We start from the raw sequence: 15,501 nt of genomic DNA on the forward strand, positions 1-15,501 counted from the left end.
TGGACGGAAGGTAAAGTAACCGACACAACTCTCCTTGGCCTATTGGTTAAGAGCTTAGGCTTTCAACTAAGAGGTCCAGGGTTCGAGTCTATGTGTATGCGTTGTGTGTGTGAGTTTGCCTTAAATGGCCTAAATGTCCCAAAAAAAAAGTAAAGTAACCATTAATGACCAGGAAACTTCCGTATACCATACAACCAGCAGGCCAAAGCTATCCAACACTGTGTCCAAAAGATGGTATTCCTACGCAGCTTCCACTCTAATAACCAATCCAAATTGGGGTCAAAATTAATAAGTAGTGGTTCTCCATTATCAAAACAGCTATAATTAATTCACATATCAACATCTGAAGCTACACATCTCTCCCTTAAAAAGAACACAACTGAAGCCGGCCTCTACCACTCTTCACAACACTACTCAAAGCCTTTTACTTTCTCCACACCTCTCTTTACGCTTAGATATGTCTTCGAAGATCTACCCTTCTGAGATTCAAGTGAAGGATGGCGAGGAACAGACGAAGAAGCTCGTTAAAGCATGGACTGTATGGAAGAAGTCTAGCATGTCTTTCGTAGGATCTGATGGCTTCTCTGTATATGATGAAGATGGCAAGCTAGCCTTTCGGGTGGACAACTATTCCAGGAAGAACAAGTTTCTTATTGGAGAGCTTTTGCTTATGGATCCAATTGGAAGGCCACTTCTGTCTCTCAGACCTCAGGTATACATAGATCTACAGCAAATTTTTTTTCCCGTTCTATAATACTCTACAGGAAAATGGCTTATTATCATCACGGCGGTATTTACGCCGATAATTTCGCAGTAAAATTACCGGTGTATATTCTGCCGGTTACTCCGCCGCTTTTTCCTGACATATATACCTGCCGGAAAGTCCGACGGTAATGACAGGATTTCTGCAGCGGTACTTAAGCCTTCTCCTATACAAATATTCTTAATCAATAGAGATTTATATTCCTAAAACATAAACGATCTCTGCACTGCAACGAGCAGAAATCGCAAGGAATTATATATGAGGAATTCCTTGTAGGATTAATTTGTTTTCAGCCATGCTAAGGCTCACTGCATGCATCCATTGCTTCCACACAGATTATGAGCATGTATGACCAATGGAAAGGATACAAAGGATCAGATGGAGACAATTTGAAAAAGAAGTCCAAATCCCAGCTCTTCAGTATGAGAAGGCGTTCATTTGTTCACAACCGGAATGACCTCCTGGAGGTCTTCATGTCCGGAGACGGCGGTGGTGGAGGTGGCGCCACGGTTGCAGACTTTACAATTGAAGGATGCTTCAAGAAGAGGTGCTGCAAAATTCGTGCAAGGGAAGGACAGGTATTAGCTTCGATATCACCGAAGAAGGTAAGCCCGTCGATGGTGCTTGACAAAGACGTGTTCAGCCTCTTCATGGAGGAAGAAGTCAGTCCTGATCTGATAATGGCCTTCATCGTGATCATGGATCGCATTTGGTAGATGTATATATGCCGTGATCATCTCGTGCGACATGAACAGCTATGATCGAGCAGCGGCACAAAGTCTCTCTTCATTGATCCTGGCGTCAATTGCTGCAGTGTGGCAGGACAAGTGGCGGATATATTCAGCACCCAGAGCTGAGAGAGAGAGAGAGGGAGATCAAAGCAGGCTCGAGCTAATTTTTTATTCTATTTCTCCCAATCATAATCTCTTTGATTTTTACCCCTCTTCCTTCATTCCTGAATCTCTTCATGTACTTATGAATTATGATTAAAAAAAAAGGGGATTCTTAGTGTATTCTTACACTTAAATTAAGCAATATACTTTGAAATTATACTAAAATTATATATAAAGATATAATATTTATCAAGTTTATTTATAACATTTCCAAAAATAATGTTTATATATAAATATGTCTAGTAATTAAAGATTAATTAAGACTTCATTTGAAATAGCTTTTTCACTGCTTTTTTAACTAGCTTTTTATACAACTTTTAAGTTAAATTTTTTTTGACTAAAAGTTTATTTTAAGAATCAGTAAAAAAATCGTCCCAAATTAGCTTAAGTGTACATAATTATTTTTGCTTACTTAAATAAACGTATTTTTAACGTTACCTTTAAATGGGTCCACCATATTCGGAGCTCTAAAAGGAGAAAGATAAAAAAAAAAAAAAATTATGAAAGAGAAAAGTGATTAACTGAGGTTTTTGCATCATCGAAGAACTGTTGGTGAAAGGGGAAACCAGCTGAAGTTGAGAATGACGAAGTCACACACACTACAACAGTTTAACCTTAAAATCTTCCTTAGTTTCATGTAAAATATTCTCCATATAATACTGCATCAACTATTATCTCTAACCTACTGCCATGTCATGATTACTTAGGCCTCATTTGGAAGAGCTTTTGTATTGCCTTATAAACTAATTTTCAGTTAAAATTTTTATTAAATCAGACATATTTGTTCTAAAAAGCTACTTTTGAAAGTATTAAGAAACATGTCCCAAATGAAGCCGGCTTTTTATTGCTTCTTAAAACAGTTTTCTAGTACAAAATTAGAATTTTTTATTAGAAAGCTATTTTAAGAAGCAGTTAAAAAACTGTCCCAAATGAAACCTTAGATTTTGTTTGGGATGAATTTCTTATTACTTCTTAATGCAATTTTTAGTATAAAAATGAAAGTTTTTATGCTAAAAAATTATTTTAAGAAGCAGTAAAAAAGTTATCACAAACGAAGTCTTAGATTTACACTATTGTCCGTATATATTAATTGTCCCTCAACTCGTGAAAATAAAGTTTTGTTCCTTATGGCAAATTAAGTGATTAAGGGTTCATTTGGGGCAGATTTTGTTCTTTGATATTTTATTGTTTTCAAAAAATTTTATGCTAAAAAACTATATTAGAAAGCATTACAAAAGCTAGCTATTCCAAACAAGCTAAGTTTTTAATTGATATATAATAAAAACTTTGTTGTTGAATCGTTAAGAAAATATTTGGATATAAGAAATTTAATTTGTATTGATTTTAATTTTGCATTTTCATAAAATGATGAAAGAACATGCCTATTTACAGGAGATAAAAATAGAACCAATCTAACTTATTGCTATGAGAGGGGACCGTCAAATTAAACTGATAAAAGTAATCCATAGGCCAAATTGTTTTAAACTGGTTGTAAAAATGATCATTTGCAACTGTTTATTCATAGAATAATTGTGTTATTTTATTATTATTTTTTAGTTAAAACCCACTGAGGGGCCTACGCGTTAATACCAAAAAAAGGGGTTACAAGGTCCTTAAAAGGAACCTCCAGCTCGCTAATACTCATAAGAGCTACAAGAGAAAGCAAAATAAATCCTAAAAGCAGGCGGTTCCTTATACTATGGATTACAAAAAAACTTAAGTACATTCTAGGGCTACAAGTAGATATCACCCAAAAAAGGAAGAGGAAAATAATAGCATCCATCATAATCTTCCTGTAAAAAGAATTAGCAAACCTCAAATAACTCAGAAAGCTAGAGCTCGTGAACTCCCTGTAAAAATTGTAAAGCCAAATTTCTGGCCACCAGATCTGCACAAAAGAAAACACTCCAACACAAAAAGGTAATTTGACAACAATAATGGAAGGAGTACTAGATATTTAAACATTTGACATATAAAAAAGAAAGAGAATTGTCAAACCCTTCCAGGAGAGCAACAATAGCCACTGTTTGATTGAGAGTCATTAAGGTACCACAAAACAAAAACAAAGAACATAGCATATACAGAAAGTTCTCATATTGGTATTACCCATAACATAAAAAATCAAAATCTGGATGAGAGCAGCAGGCTTAACAGATATAGAGCAATGAATATTATCAATAAGACTCAAAGCCAAGCAGGCACCAACCAAAATAGGGAGAAGCTCACAAGCAGCCAATAAATTAAAGAACAGAGTAATCAACGTGAAGCTGCAAAGATCACCAGTAAAAATTTTACTAAAAGAGAAACAATAAGAAGAATCCAAGCTTCTCACAAGCCAACCAAAGTTCCCAATCTCCTGGAGCAAAAAAATGCTACATAAAATAGCTCCCCACATAACTCCTAAACATATTAAGCAGCCAGCCAACAACCAGAACCAATTGCCACCTAATAGCCAAATAATTACAACCTAGAAAATCATCAACAATAGAAGAAACCTCAAAGCCCTCCAGAATTAGCAACCACCAGCAAACCAAGCAGAGAAAATCACAAGCCCGCCAAAAAACAACAGAAAAATCAGAACAGGGCATTTAAGCATTACAAAGATAAGGAAGCCCGCATTTGTCCAGGTTAATCAAACCTCTTAACGAAGAAGGAAGATTAGAAGCACTAAATACTTGTGTTATTAAATTTATTGCTCGAAATCAACTGAATCATTTTCTCCAATTCTGATTTTAAGAAGATATGCCAGATTTGTGAAATTCCATCTATTTTTTGCTTGTTTGTTCTTTCCTAACTATGGGTACACTTTATATTAAAATGTATGGGTCCTTCTTTACTATTTAACTCAATCCCATGGTTAATAATGAAAGCTTTCGATAAGTATAAAATTTTTTTATTTTAATTTATATTTAACCAATCAAATATGTTGTCTACTAATAAATAGAAATCTAAAAGATTTGTTGTTAATTTTTCCTTAGAATTTTTACATTAAGTATACAAATAAGTTATATGGGTGAGGGGGACTTAGCAAAATCAGGTGCATTTTATACTCCCTCCACAACCTCTATGTCAAGTTAAGTATTTATAAAATGAAAATATATGTTCAAAATTCCACCAGCACAGTAGTTAACTGAGTTGAATATGGATCATCAATGCTTAAAGCCCGCAGAATAAAAAAAAATTAGAATTCCATTTATATAAAAACCTATGTCCAAAATGTCAAAACCAAAAGGCAAAGGAGTAAAAAATCAAAGGTGACAAAAGCATTTAAGGTATCAAACCAAACAGCTCCAAAGATAACATAAACCCTAAAAATATATCATACATCCAAACATCTACTGCATGAGATTTGAAACAAAATGATTTCTTTCTAAGGAATTATTTGGTCAATAAATGTATTGCCAAGAGATTACTAAAAATTGATATTCCTTTCATGCGCTCTGGATGCTCTATTAGGTTTTTTGTCTCGATTGGAGCTTTTTTCTCTGCTGCCCTTTTCGTGGCCGCTGATGACTCTTCTCTTCTCAGGGAAGTTCTAAATTCTCCTTTTCTATTTTCTTCTTAATTTTTGTTTGGGTTTTCTTTCAGCTGGTTTCTCCCAATTATTTTTTGTCGATGGAAGGCAAGCGCTTAGTTGATCATTTTTTTGGCTGGAAAATCTACTTCGAAGTCTTTCTGCGATGCTTTATCTAGTGGTTCTTTCAACTCTATTTTCCCGGATCTCAAAATTTCTTCCTTCCGCAGTTTGCCATCATTGTGGATTTCTGAAGCAGAAATTTTAGTGTTAGCAACTCCTTTTAATTTTAGTTTGTTTTGATTCGCAAATTCCCTTCGCATAGACTGTCACTTGAGGCTATTCACATTTTTTTTAACCTTAAGCTCAATGGTGAGTTTTCTATTACCATTCTTAATCCCAAGTATGTTTTAATAAAACTTGTCAATGACCTAGACAACTGTGTGTGTTTGCACAATGTTCTTATTTTGTCAATAATTGTTCTAGGAAAATTTTTAAGTGGACACCAATCTTTGATGTTGAAATTAAATCATCCATAATTCATATATGGATTTCTTTTCCTAACCTGCAGCCCCAACTCTTCTCCCCGAGGATTCTACATGGTTTAGGTTCTATGTGTGAAACCCTTAAACTTTGAAGTTATTTTTGAAAAAAAATTTGTGTGCACTTAGTCTGTACGAACTGAGTAAAATGCATGCTAGTCTGTATGAACTGAACAAAGTACAGATTAGTCTGTACAAACTGAGTAAAGTGTAGGTTCGCCTGTATGAATCGTTAGTTCGTCTATACGAACTGAACAAATTTTTTTGACTGTCCATCGTCTTGGGACGAAAATCAAATATCGCCCGTACGAACGTGGTCTGAGGACATGACAGAGCCGATCGTCCTGGGATGAATGTAAATTTTCATCCGAATGATTGTAAATATCTTTTTAAGCACGGTTTGATTTGTTTTGAAGAGAGAGAAAGATGAGAGAGAAAGATGAGGAAAGAGGAAGAAAAGCTAAGTTTTGGGCATCTTCAGTTCATTTTCGTCCGTCGCCGCAGTTGGAAAAATTGATCGACTCGAGGTAAGACATATCATGTTTATCTCAATTTTTAAAATTGTGAGTTTTGGGCAAATATTCTGATTTAAGTTTTGTTTTCGTTAGCAATTGTAAAATTTTTACTGCATAACTTTTGGTATGTCATATAGATTATGATTTTGCACATCTTGAATATTTTCTAGAAATTTTGTACCAAGTATTTTGAAATCTGTAAGGTTTTTATCGAATAAAAAATTATCTAGATATCGAAAAATAGTACTTCAGTACAATAAAAGCTTTGAAATTTTGTTTTATATGATATCTGGTAATTTGGTAATTTTTTGAAATTATGTATTTTTTATTCATTGGCTTTCTGTTGTCTACTGCTATACGAAAAAAATGAAATTTTGATATGAGCTCAATTTTTTTTGTTTTTGTTAAGATGTGATATTTTATGTGCAAATGTGATTTGAATGATATCTGTTGGGAGTTATAATGGGCTAGAATCCTTTATGATTCTGTTTGTGTCAAGAAATAAAGGGAGGCATAAGGGGCTAGAATCCTTTGAGATTATGCCTGGGTTCAGGAAATGAACTCTAATCTGAATGATTCTATATATATAAAATTTAGATCGGATAGTGTGATCTTGTTGAGCTATTAGCTCACTGTGGTTATCATCATAGTTTTCAGGTTCTGGGAAAGGGAAAGAAGTTTTGGACTAGCCGTTTAGGATTTGATTTGAAGTCATAGGTATTTTTGCATTTTTAATTTTTTTACAGTCATGACTAGTTTAATGTTTTGTTATGTACTTTTTATTTATAGCAATGCATTATAATGTATATGATTATTTTGAAGAATGAGAAGAAAGAAAATTATGAATGAGTTTTCTATATATTTGGATGTTTGTAGAAGCTCTGTGATTTTATATTTTATTATGAAAAAATATGGGAAGAAAGCCTGAAAAGCAATTCCAAAATTAGATAATGGGATTCGCCATCACAACTCAACGTGATAGGATTGATCTTGACCAGGTTGGTTTGTGACACTATGTTTGGTTAGCATCATAAGATTGATCATGCAACGTCGTCTGGCTCTAGGCCTTCGATGGCTCATGTCCTAGTTGAGCTGGATGTTTCTAAATCCTATTCTAATAGGGTGTGGGTTGGTCTGGAAATTTTAGGGTATATACAATCAGTGGTTATGGAGGATTTCCTTTTTATTGCTCACATTATAAGTCCTTGAGGCACTCCAAATCTGAATGCAAAATCCTTCATCCCCATTTAGCTTTAGCTCATACTGGTTTGAATAAGGATGATGAACTTGTTTTGAATAATGTTAATATTATGGTATACCATATTGATGGCATTCAGCCTTTGGCTCATGTGGTGGTGCCTGAGGATGTGGCCGATGCTCCATCAGCTGTGGATATTTTGGTTCCTCCTTTGGAGCTCTTGGGGGAGGATCATGTGCATGTGGTTTGATCTTAGATTATTGTTGGAGGGGGTTAGTGCACCGGCTGGTGTTATTTCTCTTATTGTTGTTGAGAAGTCCCCTAGTGGTTGTGTTTTTGGTGAAAATTATGTGGATATTGTTGAGGGTCAGTATGGAGTTAATAAGATCGTGGATGATGGATCCACTAATTTGGGTTGGTCAACATAAGTTTCTCCTATAATTGGTTCGAGTACACCTATGGGGGTTCTTATGTCTGCTCAATTTGTTGATGTACCGGTGTCACTAATTTCCAATATTGCATTTGCAAACTCAATTGGGCAAGTTAAGAGATTGCTTTGTGGACCACTCAAATTGGTTGGATGTTTTCCCTGTTAGTCAGGATGGGGATCAAGCTTTTTTTGCTAACTCGTCTAAGGGTTTAGATGAATCTTATAGGTTGCAGGCGGATCCTCTTGTGAAAAATGATTTTTTCTTGGGTGGGGAAAATCATCGTCGCAGGAAATCCAAATAAATTTTTAGTGTTTCCTTCTGTTTGGATGCTTTGGTTGATTGGTTGTATGATTCTTTGGATTTAGATTTGTAACTGTTTTTTGTTGGCTTAGTTGGTGTGGCTAACATTTTTATCCTGGGCAATGATGAGGCGAACCTGCTATCCATCTGATCATACAGCTTGTTGACAACCACTACTGGCGGCTTCTTGCTGGTCTTTTTGTGGGATACTATTTTTGGCCGTTTAGTTTTTCTGACCTATTGCTTGCCCTATATGGATGGCCATGGTCTACAGTTCTTGTGGTCGCAGCATTTCACCATTAACTGAGCCCGGATTCGGTGATTCCCCCTTTTAGTTATGTGCTCCACTATGATTTTTTTTCTTTAGCTGATGTTTGCTTAATCCTCTTTGGATGGTTGTATCTTTTCATTTATATGAAATAAAATCTCTAGTTAAAAAAAAATCCACGGAATGAGATTTTGCAACATTCAAATAAAAGTAATTTGTCATTAAACTTCAAAAGCTTCAACAAGTTGTTAACATTTTTCTATTAGAAGGATTTCAAATATCAAAATATCAAGCTTCCTATTTTTTCTCTACCGTTTTGATGGTCACTCAAGTGAGAACTGGTCATTTCTTTCCTGATAATAAAAGCAAATTATCAGTAAATAATTGTATGCAAAATACACATATAAATGAAAAATATTTATTCTTTTAGTTTTTCTTATCGTATCTAAGCTTCATGAAGGTGCATGTTGTCCCTAATAGTGTTGCTTAAATGATCTCATCTCATTTTAAAATGTTTGCATCTGTTTCTTAAGTCTTACAAAGTGAGAAAATACACTAAAATTGTTATTATTGTCTAGAGTGGTGATGCTTCGAGGGAAATATTAGGCTGAAGTGACCCAAATCCTTATGGTCATTCTCTCCTAGAGTGTTCAAGACCTATGATCACCTTGAACACTCTCTCATTTGCTCAAAATTTTCATCTTTAGGTGTCAGCCCTTTCGTAGCAAGCATACCACAAGCATGTGCCTGGATTCAAAATAAAATATAGTAGAGTTCAATATACTCAATTTCTTAATATACTATTCCTTTTCAATTGCTTATGAAATTAGGTAACATTGCCCTTCTTGTGCCAGCATCCTCATATGACTAAGTTTCATCTTTATGCATACAATTGATTTTTCATAATTGAAGGTGATCATGTATTGACTACACAAAAGATGAAAATTAATTTCCTTACTTGCTAGAAATTAGAGTATATGTAAATAAAATTCATATTGTCTCTTGATATCTCCTAACAGAGCTAGCTCAACCCATTTTGTGAGGAAACATCTTTTTTAGCATTTTCAAAATTTTTAGTTTCACTCTCTAGCAACATATATTATTTTTTGCGTTTTCACCAGCTAGATGTTGTATGTACTACTCATAATCTTGAAATGATTAAAGCATCAGTGGATAATCCAGACAAACATTACATAGATGGTATGTACAACTTCTAGCTAATAGAGAAGCATGGAAGTTATTCAATTCTGGATATTCTGATTATATTTCATTACGTAGCATGGGTGATCTCTTTTGCAAATTTTTTGGTTTTAAATAATCTCTAAACTTTATGAATTAAGGAGAAAACTATTAAACAAATTTGGCAGCCTTCATTTAAATTTTTTTTTCTTATATAATAGTAATCTTTTGAGTATGAGTCCATCTTGATGCTCCTCAGGTTTCACATACCTTTTTATCAGACTTATCACCCCAATATAATTTGCAATCATTAAGGCATACATGCCTTTTTATATAACCAGGATCGAAAGCCTTCATGAATTTACTAATCATATCATATGTAGTTCTAGACAATGAAATCTCCTCATAAAATGCTTTGATCAATAACTCTAACATATCGAAAGACTTTATAGTACAATAATTTAGACATTTCAAATGAAATAAGTGTTATATAAATGATAGCTTTGAAAATGTCGTGCATTCATGATATGATTTTGCTCCCGCCCCTTCTAATAACTTTGAGAGTAATTCACCATCACCAATTAAATCTTAAGTAAGGTTTTGCCATCGATCTGCTAAGTTAATCTTGGTTTGATTCGAGCAAATGCATCTCTCAACAATCTATAACTATCATCTATATCAGGTTGCTTAGTTTGAACAATTAATGATTCATAATCAAAAGTACTTCCAACAACTTAATTTCATACCCCTCTAACAACAACATGATGATCCTTGTTTGAATAGTTGCTATTTGAATGATTTATAATTGTGCAACTTATGTAGTAAATTTTTAAAACTACCAATTCACCCCCCCTCTTGGTAGCCGTGGGACATTTACTTAGGCTTAACAACCTAATTACTAGACTCAACAATCCTCCCATGACAATTCAAAATAATGTATCCCATAAAGAATTCATTAGAGATAATGTGATCCTACGCATCTTTCATTAATATCAATATCGATTGATGCATGATTTACATAAGCACAATATTTTTCCCGATAGATTCTCGCTCTAATAAGTGAATTCTAAAAATTTTTCAACTTCATTTTATTCGCGACTCCATTTTGATTTGGTTGCCCAACTCTTATCCATTTAAAAATTAAGTTGCAGGTTTAAACCATTGACAATAATTGAGAAATTGCTTCATTTCATATAGAATTCAATCAATTATTTTTACCTCAATTTTGCTAATACAATAACTCAACGATGCTCTTAGAAGAGTAAATATTTTGAAAAGAAGAGAGTTATAAACTAAATGAAGAAAGCTCCTGTTTTAATGCCATATTTATGGAAAGCCACTCTTCTAAGAACAATGAAGGTCTTTATAATGAGATAAATAATATACAATGATAGCATCAAAATAAGTGGATAAAAGAGTTGATGTTATTCGGTGAGACCCACCAACATATTCATGATTGCATAGAGAAATAAATATTAATAACCATATCTCAATTGTCTTAGGTCTTCATCACCAAAAAAGAGTCGGTTAAATCACTATTCAACTTGGTGATGATCAAATAAATCAACATAGCCAAAGTAAGACTCTACATGGCTAAGTTTATTTTACTAACATCAAATTAGCCTTCCTGCTGAAATCAATTAAATTGTGGGAATTATTAAATGAGGCCCACAAATGCCTACAAAATTATAATAAAAAGATGCTTTGGAAGTACTTGCAATTAAAAAACAGTTGTGCATGTTGATTTTAGAAACATGAAGTGCTAAGAACCTCTTTCATACAATTTAATTAAGTCGATACTTGATCGTTGATTGCAACTTTGGAATGCACAGACAGTGAAGAAGCAAAAACAAACGATCTCACAATAGTATATTGAGTCGATTAGGGTAAGAAAACGGGAGGTTATAAAAACAGTAAATGCGGCAGTTTAAACCGCTACTGTCAAAAGAAAACTATAGTGGCGGTTTACAAACTGCCACAATCAACTATAGCGAAAAACGCACGTTTTTGATACTGAGATTTGAATCACCAATAAATCAATTTTTTTTTTTTTCTTCAACAGACTCTTTTAAACTTGATTTATGATTTGAATTGTGCTTTGTAACTTGACAAAAAAAATTTACTTCAATAACTTAATAAAGATATCTGCTGCATGCTAAATTTTGAAATATCACATACTTCAACTTAGTTTCCTTTCTAGAAATGCATTATCTTAAATAGTGATGAGGGCTCTATATATGCTTCCTTCTATCATGAATTTCCTTTGCCACTGCAAGCTCCGAGTTATAGTCAATAACTTTTCTTTGAGGAAAATGCAGCTCGTTAAATAAGGTTACATCAACAGCAAACATATTATGTTGCAGTGAAATATTAAGCATTACAGGTGAAAAGTTTAATTGTGAGTTGCTTCTTTGATATCTAAGTGAAAGCAGTATCATCAATGAAGAACACAAATCTATAGTAATAATCATTCTATCGTCAACTGCTATTGATGAATCGAAGTTATTAAATTAACAATTACCTAAACTAAGTTATTAAATTAATAATAATTAAAATAAAATTTTAAATTAATAAGTAATTAAAATATATTATTAAATTATTAATTATTTAAATTACAAATTTATGATTTTTAGAAATTATTAAAATCCACCGGAAAAGACGCTTGAAACAAATACAACGGAAATTATGCAATCGGAAATATTTCATCATAAGCCACCGGAAAACCCCTGAAAAAATAGACGGCTAGATAAAGCTGTCGGTAATGAGCGATTTTCCTATAGTGAATGCTATTTATGTTGAGTTGACTGCTCCTTACAAGCAGGGGCGGATCCAACTTCTTTTTTTAGGGTGGGCAAAAAAAAAAAAATTGTGAGGGATGTGCAAAAATTCTTAGGATTGGTAAAAGTAAGGCAAAAAAGATTTTTGAGGGGGGGCAAAATGCCCAAAATACCCAAATTATTTCAAAATCTCCCCTCTAAATATTAAAAAAGAATTTTTTGAGGGTGGGCATTTGCCCACCCTAAGCTATGGGTGGATCCGCCCATGCTTACAAGTGTCTTTTATTATGCATTGATAATAACATCTTAAATCTCTAGGTTGAAACAGACTCTACTCTTCTGATCTTTTTGGTCAAGCCAACAACTGTCATAATGCTAACCTTTTCTATTTATTCAACAAAATGATAAATCCGATTGGTTAATTTAATTATAGAATTTCTCAGATCCTTAGGGAATGCAAAGTCTATGTTGATTAGTTAGCCAAGGTTGGCTAAAAGTTACATAAAACTATTGTATATTAGGGGTGTCAAAACTGGGTTTCGGGTCAGGGTCGTGTCGAATCCAGAACTGACTCGGATTCAATCGGGTCGACCCTAACTAGACTCGTCGGGTTGTCGGGTTGACCCGACAAGGCACGAGACCGCAGGCAGGACGCGAGCATGCAGGCGGGATGTAGGCTTTCAAGCTCGCGGGCATGGAATCGCATGCCGGCGCTCGAACGCGAGCGTTCAGGAAGGCGTACAGACGCCGGCGCGCGGACACTGGTGAGCAGGCGGGCAGCGTGAGCACGAGCTAGCATCCACAGGTGCGAGCAACAGCAGAGTGGCACGGGCGTCCTTCGAAGCAGAGCGGGCAGCCGCGGGCAGGCGTGGGCAAGGCTCGGGCAACTACGCAGGTAGCCGGGGTAGGTGCGGGCAGCTTTGGGCAGCTCATTCTAAACATGTTTTTGGTTGACCTGACAACCTGTCGGGTCAACCCAAACCCAACCCATTTTTCAAAAGAGTCGAATTCGGGAACCCGAACCTGACCCATTTTTCAAACGGGTCGGGTCCAACTCAAAATTTCAGAGTTGGATTTTCATGTTGTGTCAAATATTGACACCCCTATTGTATATAATAAAAACTCTATCCATAGAACTCTCAATGGTAAGATCACTTTGGATGTTTTTCGTGTGCCTTATATCAGAATTTAATTGTTTAGGTTGGTTTCATGAGGCTATTGTAAGAGGAGGAATTCTAAAAGAGAAGATGAACACTTAAAAAACTCACTTTTATTTCACTCTTCAATTTCTTGATTCTACTTTATACAAAAACACAAAGACACAACACTTACTTATTTTAGTGACTTCCCCTTTAGGATTATGCCAAAACATTTCAATCCAATGTCTATTATCGACTCTCTAGAATATTCTCCTATCTTCTTTTACAAAAGTCATTAATTTCACATTCTAGAATTCTCTTTATAACTCTTTTAGAATGTATTTCTAGAATCATCTAAGACATTCATCATAAAATGGGATTCTTGAATTTTCTAAGAACTTTTCTAGAATATGGGCTCAATTAAAAGGCCCACTCAATTAAAAGGCCTAATTAATTAAGTTTAATTTTTAACAACCCCTCTTCAAATTGATTTGTTATCCCGAGCAATATTCTTATCCTGATAAAATCTTCATGCTTGAGGGGATTGGTGAATATATCTGCTACTTGATCATGAGTCTTCATATGCTCTATTTACACATCCTTTTTTGTAATGTAGTCTCTGATGAAGTGATAGTGTGTGTCAATATGTTTACTTCGATCATGAAAAATAAGATTCTTGGCCAAAGTAATAGCTGACTTGTTATTGACACAAATCTTTGTTGGCTCTTCTTAAGGCAATCTTAACTCCTTTAATAATGTGAAACCAAATTTCATGACAGACACATGAAGTTGTAGCAATATACTCAGCTTCACAAGTAGAAAGGGCAAAGATTGGTTGTTTCTTTGACATCCAAGTAAAAATAGTGTTCTCCCATATAGAACACGAACCCCCCAGTGCTTTTTCGCTCATCTAAGTGTTCGGCCCATACACTATCACTATATCTGACAAGCTTGAAATCATTTGATGATGAATAAAATAAGCCAAAGTCAATTGTTCCTATGATATATTGAGGAATCCTCTTGGTAGCCTTTATGTGAGTAATTATTGGTGCCTCCATATAATGACTAACAATTCCAATATCATAAAGGATGTCCGGCCTAGTGCAAGTCAAGTAGCAAAAGATATCAATCAAGTTTTTAAAAATATTGGATTAACTATTTCATTATTCTCCTTTTTTTGAAAACTTACCTCCACATTCCATCGAAGTGCTTATGGGGGTGTAATCATTCTTTTTGAATTTCTTGTGTGTTTCTTTTACATATCTTTCTTGCAAAATAAACATGCCTTCATACTTTTGCTTAACTTCAATACGGAGGTAGTATACCATTTTTCCAATGTCCGTCATCTCGAACTCTTTAGCCATCACTTTCTTGAATTCTTTAAACATACTTGAATTACTTAAAGTGAAGATCAAGTCATCCACATACAAGCACACTATAAAAATATCCTCATCCTTGACTTTGATGTATAGGGAATGCTCATAAGGACATTTGATGAAGTTATTCTCAAGGAAATACTAGTTGATGCGGTTGTTCCATGCCCTAGGTGCTTGTATTAACCTATAGAGAGCCTTCTTCAGTTTCAAAGCCACGTATTCTTTCCCTTTGACTTTATAGCCTGGTGGTTGCTGAATATAGACTTTCTCTTTAAGTAATCCATTGAGAAAGGAAAACTTTACATCAATTTGATGTATTTTCTACCTATTTTGAGTTACCAAAGAAATGATTAGCCTTATAGTTTCAAGCCGAGCAATAGGAGCAAATACCTCATCACAGTCGATGCCAACTATTTGGTTGTAACCTTTTGCCACTAATCTTACTTTATATTTCTCAACTTTTCCTTTGGCATTCTTCTTTGCTTTGTACACCTACTTTATAATAATTATCTTATGTCCAGTTGGAAGTGTAATTAGCTCCCATGTGTGGACCTCCGAAAGGACACCGCCGCAACTACTGAGAGCAGAGGGGTATATGACTGCACC

At 34.6% G+C, this 15,501-nt stretch overlaps 1 protein-coding gene across 2 annotated transcripts in view; it reads left to right on the forward strand.

Annotated features, from left to right (window-relative positions):
• Positions 1 to 378: 378 nt before the first annotated feature.
• The window catches only part of LOC110112670 (protein LURP-one-related 8), a 42,017-nt gene continuing 26,894 nt past the window's right edge, over positions 379 to 15,501 (forward strand). Inside the window, exons 1-2 of one of the 2 annotated variants that reach the window (XM_020844970.2) lie at positions 389 to 712; positions 1,099 to 1,776. In XM_020844970.2, the coding sequence (XP_020700629.1) occupies positions 458 to 712; positions 1,099 to 1,479 (636 nt within the window). In that variant the 5' untranslated portion in view covers positions 389 to 457 and the 3' untranslated portion in view covers positions 1,480 to 1,776. Of the gene's footprint in view, positions 713 to 1,098; positions 1,777 to 15,501 lie in introns of those variants that run through there. The other variant, XM_020844971.2, reaches the window with a different exon arrangement.

The sequence above is a fragment of the Dendrobium catenatum genome, unplaced genomic scaffold (genome assembly GCF_001605985.2).
Source record: "Dendrobium catenatum unplaced genomic scaffold, ASM160598v2 fragScaff_scaffold_627, whole genome shotgun sequence".
Taxonomy (NCBI): Eukaryota; Viridiplantae; Streptophyta; class Magnoliopsida; order Asparagales; family Orchidaceae; genus Dendrobium; species Dendrobium catenatum.